Source organism: Platalea leucorodia (assembly GCF_965183815.1).
Source record: "Platalea leucorodia genome assembly, chromosome: 1".
Lineage (NCBI taxonomy): Eukaryota > Metazoa > Chordata > Aves > Pelecaniformes > Threskiornithidae > Platalea > Platalea leucorodia.
Window position 1 is genome coordinate 130,550,226 of NC_138823.1, and position 20,305 is coordinate 130,570,530.

Here is a 20,305-nt window from a genome sequence, read left to right on the forward strand (position 1 = left end):
AGCAAGGAAGAGTTTTTGAGAAGACACGGGAGTACATTGTCGGGGATAGAAGCGAGATGTTGTGAACAATCACCCCTTTGTGCCGTGTCTGACACACTGCTCTTTTTCTTCCTGACTCAGCAGTGTCCGGAGAGATTGAGTCAGCAGCTCCTGAACATGCCGATGCAAACAACAACAGGGGAGGCTGGGGAGCAGGCAGAGCTTCCACACGTCGCATGCAGAGCAGCACGGTTCGGTCTGCAGGTCAATGTGTGGACCTGGGCAACAGCTAGCTAAAAGGGATGAAACAGCTTGAAAGGATTCATCTATCAGACTCCATTTTCTCCCACATCACCCTGTCTACTAGCCATAAGTTATGAGACAACTTGTTTCTGTGAACAGCTCACTTGTAATAATTTCCTAAGTAATTCACCTGAGCTTCCCAGAGACTTGTGGCTGCTGCACACATGTGGCTTGATGGGATTCCATGTTAAGGTTGGCCGAGGTCACTCTAGTAGAAAGGACTACAGAATTACCATAAACAGAAGAAAAAGAAGCAGAAGCATTAAACAGGGAATAACTCCCAACTTTGAGTACAAAGACAGAAAAAAAACATATTTGGACAGAATGACACTGTCAGATGCTCTCTCTTCCCACCTCTCCCTTTTCCTCCCTTTCCAGTGATCTGATGTTCTTACATCCTGTTTAGCCAAGGCTACAGAATGGACCTGATCAAGTAACCAAGAGGTCATTTGATACTTCATCTCTCACTGCACATTTCTTCTCATCTCACAACATACTGTAGTGCTTCAGTTCAAACACATGAGTTGGAACAGAGGCTTTTATCCCAGGTTTCCTGGAAAGGGAACTGGTGTTTGAATTGAGTAAAAGCACATCATTCCAGGGCCTCTTTGATGCCATGTACTCCTCCAACTTACTAGGAGTTTAAAGAGAGACTTTCTCTGGCATGTACAAAGACCCTTCTGAGTTACCAGCCTATTCCAAGTGCCTTCCAGAACTAGCTGCATTATGGAAGGGTTCCTGCCCACGAACGTCTTTTACAGGAGTCTTTTCTGTTTTCTCAAGCTATAAAGGATGATAGCAGGATACTCTGAGAACTCAACCAGCAGTTGCAGTCTCAGGTAGCTTGCTGCTATGGCAAAAGTCCCGTGCTTGCCAGAGAGGAGCCCTGTCCGTCTGACATTATAGGTCCCTCAGATTAAGACTACAGCTGAGAAGATGTTTCATTTTCCAAATCCCCAAGGCCACTCACAATGAGTCCGCTCTTCATTGTGTAACCAAACCTCTGTTAGTCCCATTACATGCAGTTTTCATGACCACTCTGTTTTCCATGACCCTGTTTGGAAAGCATTCAACCCCATGAAAAGATGATAAACTGGAAACAGGGAGAGACATATGGCATCGTGAGAGGGGAGAGAGAGGAACAGGAAGGAAACGCATAGGCGTTAAAATGAATGCTGCATGTGGGGATTGAAAGGCTGTCCTCCCACTGGTACCATGATTCTTTGGTACATAAAGGCACCAGAGGCATCTTCCAAATCCCTCTTGTTGCTTTCTCCTACCTGCTTGCATTTCATCAAATGTGGTTGCAATTTTTCCCTTCTGATGCTGTGCCAGAAGACCATCTTATCTTGATTAAAATGCTCTACTACACTTTGAAAACAGATAATCTACATCACATGGTTAGTGCTCTATGTCCACTTTGGAGCCCAGGTTCACTGAAACTGGACTCACGTCTCCCTCTCCATTTAGTACAGTGTTAACACCTTGCTGGATCTGTGACAACCCTGAATCCTCCTGTGTTCCCTTTCAGCTACAGAGCTGTACCAGTGAGTTTCAAGCTGGAATAATTACTAGCCATGTCTGCAACTAGCTTGAAAAAACAGCAGCAGGTTACTTTCTCCTGGAACGCTGAGCTGTTAGGCTGCAGCCACCTACGGTCTTTGCTGGTCTGAAAAAGACATCTTACCTAGCAAAAGACGTGCCCAGATAAAGCAACCAGTGTACTGTGTTGTCACAAATTTGTCTGACCATAATTTTCACATACATTGCTGAACACTCAGTCACCGAAATAATGGATTTATTTAAAAAAAGAAGACAAACACTGCTATTGTACAGCCTAGTTCAGAGTCCCATATCTTGAGCTGATTCAGCTTATCTGCCTTTCTATACCTTTGAGAAATGTATGTCTTATATCATTTTTTCTCCCCTTTCTCCATATGCCTTACTGCTTTTCCTCTATGTATCTTATCTCTAAATGATGTGCTATTAATCAGTCAAAGACACCCTTCACTGCTAAGTGTTCCTCAACTGATTTTTCATCAGCACAAGTAGTTACTAGTTACAGCATTCCTCCCACATGCTAAAGGCTTGAGGGGGGAGGGAGGAGGGATGGTAAGGAGGTTAGAGACTGCTTCACCACATAAATACTACCTGGGACCTTTATACCAGCCTGCCAGTTTGCTGTAATGATAATGTTGCTGTTTGTTCTCAACAAAGTACATGGTGGGAGGAAAGTGGGAATGCACCCTGTCTTATTTTTTTTCAGTTACTCACCTTCATGCTCTTCCCTTTTTCTGATTAATCTGGCTGGATGCCTGTTCAGTAGTAGCTGAAGCTTAATACCTGAAACAATGTGTGTATATACGCTGTGCCAGTAAGGCTTGCCCAACAACGCTCATTCTGTCATGTTTTCCTATGCCTTGTGTCAATATCTCATTTTATATGCAAGCCCCCAGAGCCAGAGGAAGGGATAGGAAAACAGAGAGAGGCAGAGAGGGAGGGAGAGGGATGGAGGGAGAAGGAGGAAAAGGAGAAGGAGAGAAGAAAGTAGGGGAAAAATTACATCCCTCGGGAACATCAGCTCCTGTGAACTCGCCCACTCCTCACCATGAAACGAGCTGTGTGCGGGCACAGGTGGGTCCCATTCTCCATTACTGGAGAACAGCCTACAAGCGGGGTCTAAATGAAGACTTTCACTGCTGTTCCCTGTTTTCATTGGAGTAAGGCCATCACAAACATTTGCAGGTGGCTTGGCCATAGTCTGACACTAAAATATTTGTGGTTGTGATAAAAATCAGAATATTGCTACAAGATGGTTCTATATAACCTTTAGGGCTTGATCCTGCTCTTACAGAACTAGCTCCATGAGAGTTTTACCCAGTTGCTCTCTGCTGGTTTTATTGCTCATTAAAAGGCATATTCTCTGGCACAATTCTCCATGGTAAAGACTCATCTACCCTTTGGGGCAGCTTCAGATGTTTTAAAAAAAGGGGGGAACCCACCCCAAAACCACTGATTTGAGCACCTCAGAATGCAGGCTCTTTAAAAACCTCAACCATCTCAATGTTGTAAGGCCAAACCAAAGCCACCAAACTTCACAGAACTCAAATGTTTTCTGAATCTACCTGGATTTTTCTTCCATTGCCTAATATCAAACCCATTGTCCAGTCTGTATTCCTTGTGAATGAGTCTTGGATATAATTCTTAGCACGTTTAGAAGGATAAGACAAAGATAAATGGAAATGACAAGATATGTTCTTTGAATAAATAAAACAGGCACCACAGGGAAAAGACTGAAGGAAAGGAAGACAAACAACAAGGATGCTCAACACTTTGGCAAGTAGATGAAGTCCAAAATGCAGCAATTATCTCCTAGGACACACCATGAACAAAAAACAAAACCTCCTAGGAAGAAGGAAGAATGGGGAACAGAGTATGCTGGAGGTCACACCATAAGTCTCATTCACACACCAACTCACACAGAGACTAAAATGCTGACAATTGCCTCCCAATAGAGCAGCTTTAGACTCAGACTTAGGAAACATTTGTGTGATTCAGTCACAGGGGAGAATTAAGATATGTCATGACAAAGTTTCCCCAATGAGACACTCACCACTGACTAGGAAATAGGCCTTTTTATCCTCAGCCCCTCCAACTTTGGAGATTCTAATCACCATGGCCCCGAACCAACGCAAACCTAAAACCTGACTGACAGGGTCTTGCAAAACCATATGCAGTTTTTTTCTCATTATATAGAAACAATTGTTTGGAAGCCAAGTACAGTCCCATATAAAACACCTCACCACTGAGTATTAAAAGTTGTTTGGTTTTTTTGTTGTTTTGTTTTTAATTAGGATCATAATTACCACTAGACCTATTAAGTCACAATTTGAACAGAAGCTCAATCATCCTTAACCCAAATAATGGCATTAGCTGTTTTTCTTTCTAAAACTGGAAAAGAAACTTTCTTCCTCCCTCCCTCTCTCCCAGCCCCCTCTCTGTGAACAGGAAGGGACATACATAAGACAACAACTTTCTTGGATTCACAGGCAAATGGTATTGCATGTGAAATCTCAGCAAACACTGTGTTTTGTCAATACATAACATATACAAAGGCACATCTATCAAATATTTTTACCTTACCCATACTATCAGATTTCTATATCAAGGACCACATCCTGAAACAGTAGTAAAAAGGAAAGTAGAGGAGCTTTGCCAGGAGCACAAAACTGGGGCAGTGGATGGGATCCCTGGCTTGTGCATGGCTGGGTAACCCTTATGGAGCGTTCAGTGCCACAGGCCATCCCTGCCACCATGGCACTGGGAGACGGAGAGCCTGTGGTCTATATCCTGCCCCAGTCATCAGGAACATTGAAAGAAAACTCAAGAATAACTGGATTTTGAGTTTTCAATGCCAGGATTTTACTTTTTGGGTTTACTCTGAAGAGACTGCAAGTTGCTCATCAATTATTTAGACAATGACTGGGGACAGAGACTGCTCTTGCACTTATCATATAATGGATGTGACCAAATTACAAATGACAGATAATGAATCTAGACTGCTGCTTCATTCTCAGTCCACTGATTTATCTTTTTTATCCACATATTTTCATACATAAAACCCCCCAAATTCTCAGACTTGTGTGACAAAAAAACTCTACCCTCAAACCATCTGGGCACTTTCTGTATAATCAAAACCAAGTTTTGTGACTTACAAGGACCTCATGTTTGCTGGAAGTAACTGAGTGTACAAGACATGTATGTTTTTGTACATGCAGTTCTCCAAACATGAGCACACAATTGGCATTCAAGCCAATACAATAAGCATCCATATTGTCAATCTATGGGAATAAATATCAATCCATCATCACAAATTGAGCAACTGCTCACAGAGGTGGCTGTGCCAAACTCCATTTATCTTGATGGTCTTTTCATTTTGTCTTCTAGCATTCCTCAATTAAACAGAGTACCTAGGAAATAGCCTAATCCCACTGAGCACCCAGAATTCCCGTTGAAGGAAGTGAAAGGATCAGCTTCAGAAATACTCTGTCTTTCTTCCCAGAGCAGTTAGAGAAACAACATGAACTTTGAATGTAAGCAGGTAAAAACAAAACACTGGAAGGAGAAAGCAGGACTTCCCTGCAAGTAAAGCACTCTGTGCATTTTGAACCAAAGTGCCAGGTCTGGAATAGATGTAGTATCCTGGCCATTCCCCCACAGTCTGCAATGTGTGTTGCAGGGGTCCTTGCCACACGCTGGCAGGTTCAAGTGCAAGCTCCATAACCTCAGGAACCACAAGGACAACATCTGGTCCCACATGCAGCTGCTGGAGCCCGAAAACTGGAGAAATAAGAAAATGGAAATGGATTTACCCAATCTGTCGATTTGTGGAAGGTGCTTGCGTAATGACCGAACTGGACTGTGGAGACGGCATGGCTTGTTGAATCACAACGCTGGTGTCATGGTTTGGCATCCTTGTATTTGTCAGCTGGTGAGATCCAGGTCCTGCCATTGCTCCTCCAACTGTGTTATGCATGGAGATATTCTGTGAAAAGAAGGGAAATGGGGGATGGCAGAGGAAAATGGGAAAAATAAATGTCTTATCTTGGTTTTGTGTTCTATAGGAATACAATTAGAAATCTGAAAGTATCAACAATATGAAAAGTTACTGGCTCCTGGTAAATCCCAAGTCAGTAGATCTTGTCGTAACCAACAACAATAAAGAAATGAAAAATAACTATTTACTTTTACAGGGCAATATAAATGGAAAAATACCTGCAAGTTGACTAATCACTCTTCTGTGATTTTGACTCATGATTTATAATGGGGATATTTAGCACATATTCTCCTAACCGAACACGATATATATTTTGTTTGAAAATTACTTCTGTGGTGAGTGCGTAGCACCTTGATTTACTATGTGGGTTGTTTACTGTGTACTAGGTCTGCTTAGACTGACAAGCAAATCAAGTTTTATAGTCCCAAAGTAACAAACAGTACATGGTATGTCACGAAACAGCCATTTCTATTAGCCTCCATATATTTTGTAGAGCAATAATATCCCAGAGGCCTAGAATAATAGCACTGCATTTGCACATATATAATCTCTGCTTCAGGTAAGTTGGAACCCTTAAAAAGTTATTTTTTTTTAAAAAAAAAAAAAAAGTTCACAGATGATAACTCATATCCACAGAGCGAACAAGCCACGAGAGACCAGGATACTACTGAGGAAGGAACCCTGGAATAAAACTTCTCTACTATTATCCCTACATACGCAATACACACTGCTGCTAAACCGCAGGGTTTGACTTGGCCCGCATTTAAAAACAAACAAAACTCTCAAGCCAGAGATAACCCACAGTGCATACTTATGAAAAATATGGTAACCTTGAGAGCATTATATTTCCTATCAGGCATCAACGTGTGGATTGTTAGCAGTAAGAGGAAAAGAAACTTTTCGTTGTCACCTCATGCTATGGTGAAGAAAAGGGGGGGGGGGGGGAACACATTTCCATGCACACTCTGCCACCAAGACTCATGAAAAGCATCTTCCTGACCACTGCAAAACTGAAGTTAAATTTCATTCAGAATTCCAATTTATGAGCCAATTTGTCTAGGAAACACATAAAAACCACAAGACAACGACAGATAAAGCTGGTGAGAAAGGAAACTCATAGCTCTGCTCAAACATGGAGGACAGGAGAGGCAGACAACATTTTTAATCCCAGACCTAAAAGAAAGATTGCATTCTGAACCAAAACAAGAATAAACCCTTTCGATTACATTCCTCATGGAAAGGGAGCATAATTAGAGGACGCACACTAAAGGCCTTAGCTGTCATCCCCCTGTCTCCCAATTCTTATATATTTCAGGTGATTTCCCAGGCTGCTGTGGACATAGGGATCTCTCTGTTTCTTTTACAAGAGTTGTTCCAGTCTTCATAAACATATAAAGAGGCAGAGGTGCTGCCTACAGACACATGATTAGACCACTCACCCAGTATGAAGAAACCCCAGCTCTGAGTTCCTGTTCCAGTAAATAATTTACACAGTATGAATCAGGTCCAGCAGCAGAACAGCCAGTATTCACTTAGGAGCACGGATTGCAAGAGGAAGCCAGACCAAGAACTTAAACGGTAATTTTCATAGCCCAGTAGTATGTCATGACCATCAGGCAAAAAGAGAGAATAACCTTAGATATATGGAATGTTTTCTAAAAGAAGTTTTCCCTCACCTACCACATTCCTATAAAAATATCGCTTCTTCAATGGATTAGTGTTTTCTGACAAAAAACTGGTCTGATAAAAAAAAATGTATGTCTAATATAAATGTATAAATAATATAAATTATATAAATATATAATATGATATTGACTTGTTTCAAAGTTCACCCTCATTTAATTTCTCCTTTATATTGCCTCCACAGTTTCTGAAGCCTTCCCAATATTTGTTTTGCCTGTTTACTTTCAGTAGTATGTTTATTAGAGCAAATATTAAATGGCAAGAGAGGTACACAGTACTTGTACCTCTGGGTCCATAGGGGAGCAATAAAGAAGAAAAGTATCAGTCACCCACAGTAAGTTTACTCTGCAGTGCTGCACATCTGCCCCCCGCCATTGCCAGCACAGATCTTCTGCCTGCACACGTGTGCCTTGCTTACAAAGAGGACTGTCTGCACGAAGCCAGAGCATTGGCGTGAAACTGCCCGGCATTCAGAAAGCCTTCCTCTAGATTACAGGCTCCAGACCACAGATTTCCAAGAGCTACAGAGCACTGATCTGCTATATGGGAGGATCTTTAAAGGAAACATGAAGGGTGCCATGACTCCACAAGGCCTGGGAAGGGACAGGATGTAAATAAGTCATAAGCTTTAGACAAGTGGTACCCCAGTGCTTCCCAAATTTTGACTGAATTTTGTTGTAACATGGCAGGGCAGTATTTAAAGATTTAATATCAGATTCCTGTGCTCCTAGATCCAGTATTGCCATTTTCTTCTCCTTCTCTTTCCTTTTTTCTCTTATAATTCAAGACCTCTCTAAGGTACAAATGGTATGAGTTATGACAGGTATGAAAAATTTTGTTCACACATAAGACATTGTAATTGCTAGCTTACATGCAAAACCGTGTAATGCTGTTTCAAAATTTTAACCATTTCCAATAAACTGCATCTTTTCAGAAAGCAGGCTGAATATGTGATGCATGGAAAGCAAAAACAGAATGAAAACCTGTCAACACATCCAGATGTCCATTCTTCTCAGTAATGCAAGCACTGTTGTTGGGCAGGAACTATACCTTTATATTATGCTGCCAAGAGAAAGCCTAGGATTTCCCAACAAAATGTCAAACTCAGCATGACTCTCACATTCATAAGAAAAGGATTTGGCAATATCAGAATAATTTACATCAGTGAGATGCTTGTGAAGTTACAGAGAAGTTCAAGCAAGTTCATACTTAAATGACAATGCCTATGCTTTGAAAGACGGCAGGAAGGTAATGTACAATAGATCTGACACTAAGCCTATCTGATCCAGTCATATGCATCATGACATGCAGAATGACTCTATATCACCAGCACATCAAGACTAGGCTCGTTGCATGTGTGATGCAGACGGTCTTCAGAACTCCCAAAATGGCCTTGCTGTGTTGAGCTCTGCACCTGATTCTGAATAGATCCGGATAGGATATTAATGAGCTCCTTGCAGACTCAGCTTTGGGCCTTTATAGAAACAGGACAAATTCAGCAGTGTTGGCCGAAACTGAGACCTCCACTTTATAGTTCAATTGTTATTTGGCTAAGCTGCTTGCAGCTCTACTTTTAAGAAGTTCTGCATGCTTTCCCACTAGGGATCCATGAAGAACATCTCACTTTGACCCCCCTTTTCATTCTCCTCCAGCTCTTAAGCCAATGGTTAAGATTAATTGCTACTATGTGCTGGGAGCTCCCAGCACACCAACTCAGAGGAGCTGACAGGAGTCATGACGCAGACAGAACTCTCCCCTCTGCTTTTAACACTCCCAAGACCCATCCATACTCGGAGAGTATGACACACACTCAGAGTTTTCTCAGAGATCTTCACAACTGTCCTTCAGCATTAGAAAAGGACATACGACCTTATTATTATTATTCATTTTATTAAACTGAACCTAAATGTTCACACGGGGAACAGGCCACCCGCATGCCAGGAGTTGTAGAGACATGAAAAACATCCCCTGCCCTTAAGATTCATTTAATAGATCTTCATTAAGATCCAATAAATTAAGAGAAATTTATTTCCGCTAGGACTAAGTTTCATCCTCACCAAAGTTCCCAGTCATTCCCACTGAAGAAGAAACTAGGATTATGACACTGAAGAACTTTTATAGAAATGCTCCCCTCGCCCATGTGCTCACACTGTACTCTCCAGCAGTATTTAACATTCAAATAAATAACGGAGAAAACAAGCCATATCCACAAACTGCTTTTAAATCAACGTGCTCATTCTCAACTTTTCCAGCTGCAAGAGGAAAGGGAATAGATCATCATCAGCTTGACTTCTCCCCAGTTACACTGTATTCCCCATTTTAGCTTCAGACTTTCAAGAAAACATTTGAGCATTTTTCTCCCACATGCAACCATTTAACTTTGGATAGGCAACACGCTTCTTTTTTCTAAAGGCTAAAAACTTCTTGAAGTCATGCTTCCATGTTCTGGTGGAGAGGATTACACATCACTCCACAAGAACACACACCCTGTTGGCAAGCACAGCAGAGGAATGACGGCTCCGCAGACACAGGCAAAATACACCCCATGACTCCAGGCACTCACCATTTCCACTAAACCCCGGTTCTTCCAGAGAAACACCCATCCATGTCACACGGCACCACCTGTATCACACACCCCCATCTACCGAAGGCAAAGGATGAAGAAGATGGATCCATCCTTTATTATGCGTTGTAATATTCTGAGTTTCAGACAAAATTTGTTTGTGGTTTTAAACTATCAGAGCTAGTTTCTGAACCGAAGCCAGCTTTCCTACTATTCTTTTTTAACTGTGAGGTTTAACGAAAATTGCAAATATCGGTTTTATACAAACTGAAGATTCATTCAGGATTGCTCTGAGTGAGCTTTTAGATCAATAGAGCTGTCACCTATAACCAATTGTACATAAATATATTTTTGCAGACTATGATACAAATTCTGAAGTCAGAAGACATATGCAGGGAAAAAATGAGAGAAAAATCCAATCCATCTAAACAAAGACAAAAGCACCTTTTTGTATTTTTTTCCTGTTTTCTGCAAAAAATCATTTACCTGTATTTTCCCAAACAGCAACTTTAAATATTTTTCAAATAACTCAAGAGAAAAAGTATCAACTTAAAAAAATAAAATAGAAATCAAATACACAGCAATATTTTAGAATTTATATAGCCTGGCCTCTCAATTAATTTTAACAAGGAGAAATATTCTAAGCTGTCTCAATTTCAGTCATTTTACAGTTTATGGGGAAAGAAAACACGTATTTCTAACCTAAAGTCTTCTAGAAGGCTCTACAGACACACAGCATTCAGGGCAACCAAGATACACACGTAAATGGCAGGTACCTGTGCACTTTTAAGGAGCGTACACCGGCATCTTGCCTGATCATGGAGATCATGACTCCACAATACATATAATACACCGGTGGAAGCCACCGGTGACACACTCCTCCATTGCACATGCTGCCCATACAATCCCCCCAAAAACCCCAACTTAGAGACTTGGAAGACATTGTTGTAAAGGAAATTATAGAATAAATGTGGCAAATAATAGCATGCTTCAAAATTATTTTAATCGTATACGATCACCATCAAAATTACTGAGCCTCTATTATTTCTCTCCTGACAGAAAGATCATCTCAAAACCAAAGTTATCAAATCTCCCCAGAAACAGCACTAACCCATTTATTTTCTTATTATTCAGATCAATGTTTAAGAAAAACACCCTCACACCAGCCCATCACAACTGTTTTGTCTGTTACTGGTGTGCAACATCTAAACTGCCACAAGCACAGAGCTAAGCTCGCTGTCCACTCAAGGCCAGCAAACAGAGCAGAGGAATTAGGGAAGAAAACGGAGATAAAAAATGAATCCGATTACTAATGCAGTTGAAGGATTACAGGAAAAAGAAAGTCTATTACGAAGATTTAAATTTTAAGAAAAGAAAAAAGGAAGAAGTTCCATTATGCAAGAGATGGGAGAGGGTAAACTTGGTGGAGACTGAAATGCAATACTTTCTTTTTTTTTTTTTAAACCATAACATCTGTATAGCTTGAATGAGAAAAAGCACTAAAGCAGAAAAAAGGACACAGAAAAGAACTGCTGGAAAATGGTGTGTAGTAACATTAAGCACAGGGACAAAGCACCAGGAAGATCTTACTACGGACTGTTAGAATCCATTTAACTCCCTTACTTAGCGAGAGGTATGAAGTCACTGAACAAGGCTGACACATTAAAATACAGAACTGATGCCAAAGGATCTATTCCTCAAAACATTTCAAAGACATACAGATGCTCACTTAACAGCTACCTAATAAAAACGGCACATTAAAAAAAAAAAACAGCAGGCCTGATATATCCTAGAATGCAGAAAGACTCTTCCCTGCCTCCGGGTCCTGTCCAACAGCTACCCCTGAACTGGACACAGCCAGCTATCCACACGACGCTGGAGACTCAAAGGCCAGGAGCAATACAAGTAGACCTGACTTCTTGAACCCCAGGCACCACCACTCAGTCAAATGTTATCAACCTGATCTCCTTAGGGGTAAAAATGTAAAGAAAAATTAAACTCCTTACTCAAAAATGACAAGTAATGATAGGCAGATGGGGGAAGAAGGGAAACATTGCTCTTACTGAAATCATAAAGCTTTGAATCTGTACTTATCAGCCTCGGCCACTGGTTTCCAATTTTTTGGATCACAGACCTCTGTCAACCCTCTGAATTTCTCACAGAGCGCTCTGTGCTCTTATCATAAATTGTGTAATTAAGGCAAGATGGTTCCACAGACCAGCTGCAGATGACTTACCACAGCTTTGCGACCACCAGCAGTCCACAGACCAGAGTTTAACCGCCGCCCAAATTCTGCTTCAGAGCACCGTGACTAGAATTTCTTGACAATAAGGATAACATTTCTAAAGGTATCTATGGACTGAACTAGCCCAAGTCCTTTTTTTAAAACGTCTTCAGTCTTTTGAAGCCTTAGTGGACAACTACTGTTAGCTAATAGATCAGATTCGTGTACTGGGGCTGGCAGGAGCTTTGCAAAATTTTATTTTAAATATCTATGCTGGAACATGCAGGGAAACTTCCTTTTTGTTCTAAGTTAGGATGAATTATTCTTAAATGTAGACATGCTGGCTGCTACTGGAGAGGCAGAAAAAAAAAAACAAACAAACCACTTTGTAAATAATCTTTTTTTTTTTTCTTTTTATCCTATTTTCTTTCAATAGGTGTTACTATGTTATCAGAAAGACTTTCTGAGATACACTGAGTGATGCAAATGAAACCTCAGGTCTGCTAATCTCCAGCAAACTATATGGTGCTGCTAAGAAGCATGACACAAGACAGGCATATGACTTAAGTGCTAAGCCAGGTATAAGCCATCTCAAGGCTGCAGCAGTCACCACCATAACTCGAAGTCTGAAGGGCCCATTTAAGCACTACTAATCCTTTTAAGGCCGCTGCCTGAAGGGCGACAGCCCTGCACAAAATCTCCGCAATGCAGCTCGTGCTGCGGGCCAGCCTTCGACGTGCCTCCACTTGGCCTCTGCCCCTTGGGTACCAGAAGCACAGTCACCTCCTCTGGTCTCTGCCTCGCACCTTCTGGGGAAAATGCACATGAACTTCTTCCAGGGGCACGTTAAGCCTCCCTGCCTGTCCTCCACTTTGGCTGCTGGTTTAAGCAAATGCTCTGACTCCTCTGATATTGTGAACAAAATGCAGGAGATTTAGAATTTTTGGTCTTTTATCTTAATTTTTGTGACATGATCTAATTACAGACATTCAGTGGTGCCCTCTAATTACCAGTAGAAATGAATACTGAAAGATGACCCTTGTCTTCCACGCTTCCCTCCCCTCTTCCCCCACTACCCTCCTCATGCCCTTTTCAGCATGTCTGTCCAGACTACGCTTTTGACATATGAAGCCTTCTTTACATACACAGTAAGTAATATATGGCGCGTACCAGATGTACCCGCGATAAACCATTTACTAGGGAAAGGGAAAAAAGTGATATAAAGGAAATGCAATGAACATATTTTAAAGGAGAAGGAAATTTTGGAAGACTGGTCTCACCAGAGTTTGAAAGGAAATAGCTTCTCTATGGGAAAAGATGACATCAGATTGCATGCTTATGTCTTGAAGTTTCCTACAGATATCTCCCATTTTCCTCAGGGTTGCTTGTTTCATACACAATTACTTGCCCAAGATAGCCATTTAAGCAACATAGCACAAAGAGCTGCTTCTGTTCAAATAAACGTCAGTAACACTAAGTGTGCATAGCCCAGTTCGGGTCACTCGGGGTGTTTTGCACCGCTAACACCACCCTACGTCCTGCTAATTGGGAGGCTGCAAAACAGGGGGAGCACAACTGGCTGCCTGGCTCTACCCAGTTCTGTCATACTTTATGCAAAAGCCATAAACTGACTCTTTCGTTTCTTCCAAGTTGCCTATTGTGACATTTATAAACAGGAACCTGGCAGCATGTCAATGGTGCAAACTGATTTCCTTCTCTAAATACAATTTTAAAAAGCAAATAAACAAGGTTATGCCTGCTAATGAAACATTATATGCCAGACTGGAGCTAGTTTTTCTCAAATGTATTCTCTAGAGCAGATGGAACACCAATAAACACAAAACAACAAGCCTTTTTATAAAAAGCATGTTTATAAGAAAATACATTCTCCATAGAACTTTGTCTAAGAAAAAACTGGCTTATATCTGTAATATTATCTTGGGGACCCAATTATGGTCCCCATTAGATTGCTGTAAACAAGGGAGCTTGCCATGAATTTAAAATGGAGAAGGGCTAGTAAGAAACATGAAAAGGAAGAAAAGAGTTTTGCCAGTATACTTACTAGGTGTAATTCCTAGAGGCCTCAGTTGAAATCAAGGCCTTATTGTGCTAAAATCTGTATAGACACATTGATGGACTACCCTTGCCCACAAGCCTTAGAGTCCACAGACAAAGCAAGGAAAGAGGAAGGAAGAAAGAGAGAAAGTAAGTGATTTGTGTAGCCAAAAATCAGGGCTCAGTGGAAGGGCTCTTTTCTCCCAGTCCAGTGTCTTACCCACTATTTTGCACTGTTTCTCTGCATCTAATATTTATCTATGAATTCAGAAAACCAGGAAACTAAGTAAAATAAAAAAAAAAAACAAACACACACACCCCCAAAAAAACCCAAAAAACAGTATTATAAGCTCTACTGTGAGTTTTTTCCAGCACTATCATTTCATTTCTGTAAATCAGACAGAATGCATGTACAAAGTGGGTACTCAAAGAACCTTCTCAAAGTAGGTGCATGTCAACTTTTGCAGGACAAGCAATTAGACATCCAAAAGCAGCTGCCAGATCTGGAGGCCAGTCAGAGGGTAGTTGAAAACCTGGCTTTCCTTTCTCTATTGTAAGGAGTTTTGTTTTTATCCATCGTGAAACAGAAAGCTGGTGGGGGGAGGGCGGCAATCCTCCAGGAATTGCTTTAAACAACCCTTTGATACTGCTAACTGAAGGCACTAGGCTTTTCAACATTATGCAAACCATTTATAATCTGTTAAAAGCAAATTCACAGAGACAGCACTTTGGCATTTAAATTTGTTATATTTTATTTAAAGCTTCTTTGAAATTCTCATCATTGATTTCACTGGCATAAGTTATTGGCATCATGCATGAGTTACAGCAATGGCTGCTTGACTGCATTCAATGACCAGAACATTTTTTAGACAGAGCAGTTGGTAAAGGAGAGCAAGCATGGTAGCAACAAAACAGCCAGTGATTTTCCATTCAGGCAGTTTCAAGCAGAAAACCAGCAGGCTTAACTTTTCTGCTAAGAAGTCAAGTGGAAATGCTGCTACCCTGGTAATAAAATGCATCTCCTAAATATTCTTTTAACCCCAACCCACTGCAGCAGCTCTGCTGGGCCAGGCTGGCTAGTACTACAGGGAGACTAAAGCAAAATGCTGGGAAAGGTTCAGGAGTCAAGGCCAACAGTGCTCTCAAAAAGCACCCAGACAGACCGTTTGCTACATACAAAGGAGCATAGGTCTAACCAGGGGAGTGGGTTGATAAGTGAACTGAAAGAAAAATAGTTTTGATCAGTGAAAATCATACGAGGAAGCATCAAGCTTGGATCAAGTTAATTCACCAGACCTCCTGGGAAGTAATCACAAAGGCAAGCATGCAGTTTTGCAGCATCCACGATTGTTTCAATCAATTTTAGGTTGATGTTTTGGGAGAGGAGAGCTAGTTTAGTCTAGATCTTGGACTGAAAGAACTTAGAGAATTACATTCATCAGTTGAAAACATTCAGACAAAATTAATAGTCTTTGTAGCCGTAAGAGTTTAAAACGTTAGGGTTTAGGAAGGCAATCAGACTGCATACATAGAAGGCAAAAAAGTTAAATATACTTCTAGCTAAGAAAAGTTCACTTCCAATGAGTACAGCAAGGGCTACAGACACACAGGTATTACAAGAAAGTTTTCTCTGAATCCTCAAAGATGTTTTCTGACATTCAGTCTGGTTAAGGAGAAACACGCTGCCCTTGTCCATCTCTGCCTTGATTTCAGCAGTTACCTTCTGCAGTAGCAGACAGGCAGGAAAAATCACTAACAAGACTAGGAGAACAAACATGCTTGGAAGAAAGGGAAACCCATAGTGGCCCTCCTACAAAAAAAGAGTTGACAGTCCATTGATGAAAGCATGTGACTTTAGTCTGAAAGCACAGCTTGCTGGGGATCGGTGAAAGAGCAGCTACTGTTAACAGGAAATAAACTAAGTAAGCAAGGTGGTGTGGCGTTGGGACATACGGCTTCCCAGGACTGGGACAGCAGAAGAGATCAGAAATACAACTCCTTGGACTCCAAAGGTGTTCTGCAGGTCATGTACACCAGGAACTGCATAGCCATCCTCTTCCTCACTCTGCTACAGATTTACTGCATGACTTTGAGCAAATTACTTCATATTCTTCTGCCTTACATCTAAAACAAGATGAGTATCTTCAAGAACTAGAGTGGTTGGAAGTGACAAGAAGTGAATAGCTTTTAGAGACAACAGAGTATACCTAGGAAGGCAATATACTGTAGCAGTGGCAGAGCAGAACGGTTTTTTCAGTAAGCGAACAACTCCACAGGACTTTAGAGCAGCATGCATTTGAACTCCAACCTCACAGAAATGACAAGAGATCATAACCGAGATACTTCAACCAATACAGAAAAGAGTTATATTATGAATACCATTAAAAGAATAGCAAGACAAAAGAACAGTTCTTTGGTGACTAAAAACAGAAGAGCACAGAAAGACATGTAAATTAGTAAAAGCAAAGAATGACTGCATGCTCAAGTCCAGATAGCATTGCAGGATCTGTTCTTCAGAGAAGGGGAGCTCATCGTCTGCAGAAAATCGGATCCAATTAAAGCATTCCTGGCTGCACATCCAAATCTGGGCACTAAAAATCACAAGCCATTTTAGAAGAGTCAGGCTAAAAATCTTACTGAGGTTATATAGTAGTGGTGGTGGAGGGGGTGACTTCTCAATTGTAAAAGCAGGTCACATTTGGCTCAGCTTCTTTTCTGACTGGAGTAAATGGCGAGAACAACAAACAAGCTGCACTATATTTGATAATACTACCAGACAATCATCCAGATGTACACACTTCCAGTCACGCTAATTAAATGTGGTGTGGAGCCATCCTGAGGAAATTACATGTTGTTCCTTTAGAGTACCACACGCTTCTGAAATGCCTTGGTGAGCCCTCACTCCACCTGAGGAGCCACAACACGCATTTTCCTAAGTAATAAACAATTGCGCCTCCTGTAATGGTGTGATCCAGCCAGATAGACAACTTCATACAAGGAGGCAAAACATACATAATTCAGGCAATGGAAAGCAGGAGTTTCAGCTGAGCCATGAAGGAAACAGGGAAGGAGCGCATCCTTGAGGAACAACCTAGCTGCACACGGAGAACTGTTACTCCCACTGAGCTCCCTTCTCCACACAGCAGCTTTTGCCTACAAAGTGGATGTCAGTGGGATGTTTACAACCAAAGCAACTCGATACCTGAAAGCTGAAGGACAGAGGAGAGGGTCAGGAATGCCCGCCTGGCACAAGCAGCACTACAGTCCCATTCTCAAAAGTGGCTAGCTAATAGGGTATTGGCATTAAAGAAGAGCATATTACCCTTGAACACAGTCACGACACTGCTCATTTTAAACCCACCTAACTTACAGTTATGTTGGAAGTTATTACTACACAAGACTCAAAATACAGCTGCTGTGGAGTCCAGGAATCGCTGTCTGGTTTTTCTTCATCATCAGAAGACCATGGAAAGGACTGTGCTTTGGAAATCCATTGGATCACACTGTCTAAGCACAAGGAAATAGGTTTTCCAGTAAGATAGTGCTCTGAAGGTGATTCTGTGCATGTTTTAGCCAATCTGCCAGGCCTCTAGGAAAATTACACTGGCAACTCCTGGTCACAGACAGTATTTTAGAGACTTAAGTTGAAGATAGCTGCTAAATAGCATAACCTTCAGCATTCCTGTGGATTGCTATATAGGAAAAGGCAACGCAACCCCCGTGTGATATTTGGAAAGCCATTTCCCAAACATCTCATAACTGAATACTTGAACTCGTTTCAAATACTTGGCACAAATTGTCAGATTTGAGATCAAAGGCTAAAAAGCCAGTGCTGTTTGTGACTCAATGCAAGGTCTCCTTCAAAACGTGGGGCACCATCTCACATTTCTGACACACAGTTGTGAAAGGGTTTGCAAAGCTGAAACCAGGGAGTCTGGATTGCTAGAGCTGGCCCAGAATTTTGCCCAGGCTTTCACACTTCCAAAAGATCCAAACAAGAAAGCTGATAAGTTTGTCTAGGTTTACTAATTGTGTCCCATGTAGTAAGACCAGAAATTTTCATCCTCCCAACAAGATTTATTAGGTATTGGCAGGGATGCGTATGTAAGTTTAGCGTTCAGAGAAAAGCTATTCAACAGAGAAAGAAAGAAAAAAAGAAAAAAAGATGTAAACTCAATAAGGTTCAAAGCAAAAAAAAAAAAAAAAGAATAAAGATTCGTGTAGATAGTAGAGAATATTCTTTGTTGTTCTTTTAGATGATTTGCTTTAAGGCAGAAATATGATAGTCTGAGTTTTAATAAGATATGGTAAAGAGTGATATAGGGAGTCCAAAATGATTATTCTTCCTTCAAAAAGGACAGACAACGTACTACCCTACAATACTTGGTCTGTCTCTTCTTACAGTAAACATTGCTAATGCTCCTGGAGAGGGGCTGACCTTGCCAGCCAATTACATTATGCTAATTTGTCTGTTACTATAACTCCTACAGAGGCATTCACAGCTCAAAGCAGGACAGAGATTTATATTGTCTCTTCCAAGCTGCAGACTATGGACGTTAATCTCTCTCTCTCCTTCCAGTTACAACTCTACATGGCAATATCTACACGCAGCGCCACTGCACATTCAAAGCGACAGTTATTGCCAGCTTTACTCAACTTAAAAGACAAGCCGTGGTCCTACCATACCCTTTTAATAACTGTCACTCTATCTACGAAAGCATATGCTTGGTAACAGCTGTTTTCCTATGAAAACATATGGTTTCTCATATGCTTTTGAAAACACCACAGGAACGTATTCGCTTGCTAGACGCTAGTGCCGTGTCACTGTATCAAGCAACAAAATCATCGAAAGGAACTACAATACGTTTTCTATGTTATACTCATGTATTACAAAAATACCTATTGTTTTAAAGCAACAACAAAAAAAATCATCCAGCTGAAAAGATTCAATGAAAAATAAGGCTCATAATGTAGGAGTTATGTGCCCTACAGTATTACTTAAAGATGGGATCAAAACATTGGTCTTCTACAGACATGTAGCAAATAGCATGCTTCAGACAAGCAGTATACAGTCCAGATTGTATCATGGGGAAAAAAAAAAAAACAAAAACACACCTCATGAGATGTGGCCCTTCTAACTGCTGGAAAGATCAGAAGGTTCCCTAACATTTTTCAGTTGAGATACGATAAACAGAGTATCAAAAACAATTGAGCCACAGCAGTTTATAATAAACAACTGTCCATCAAGTAAACCACAATAGTGACCTTTACATGTTCCTCTCCCTCCCTCCATAATATTTAGGGCAAGCTAAGAGTATTTGCATGGCCAGTCACATATCAGAGGAGATAAAAAGAAGCTAATTTGTTGGGCCACTTTAACTCAGATGCATTCGGTCTGGGCCAGGCTAAACTGAAAGATAAATATTTTGGTAAATAAAAGTTCCAGCTGTGGTTTTGAAACTGATTTCAAAATCAAATGACATAGAAACTGACATGAAAATGCAGAAAGTTTTCGAAGTGTTAAAAACACAGTTAGGGAGGTTACAGTCCAGCAGGAAAACAAGAACAACCCAAAGATGTGGCTTATGAGAAGGTCTTACAGAAATTTCCCCTTGGCTCTAAAAATAATTCCACTGGGATGTTTGTAGAAAAGAAAGACAGACAGAAAAATAGACAGAAAGACAGACAGACAGACAGAAAGACAGACAGACAGAAAGAAAAAATTATATTCAATCCAGTTTATGCTCTAGGAACGACATCATCAAGAAAACCACCCAAACTTTACTGGAAGAGCTTCTGAACATACCAGTATCTCTAGGTGGTATTACAGTACTTCCCATATAACTACAAAAATTTTACACCTGTGCCTTTATGGTAGTTAAACACAGGGTCACAAAAAAAACCAACAACAAACACCACACCACAAAAAAAAACAACAAAG

The 20,305-nt window shown here is 40.9% G+C and overlaps 1 protein-coding gene across 1 annotated transcript in view; it reads right to left on the reverse strand.

Moving 5' to 3' along the window:
• Window positions 1–20,305, reverse strand: part of CREB5 (cAMP responsive element binding protein 5) — a gene marked incomplete at its 5' end in the record, with an annotated part of 212,591 nt that overhangs the window by 164,860 nt on the left and 27,426 nt on the right. The window contains one exon of the mRNA XM_082309673.1: window positions 5,655–5,827. Within this exon, the coding sequence (XP_082165799.1) occupies window positions 5,655–5,827 (173 nt within the window). The remainder of the gene's footprint in view (window positions 1–5,654; window positions 5,828–20,305) is intronic.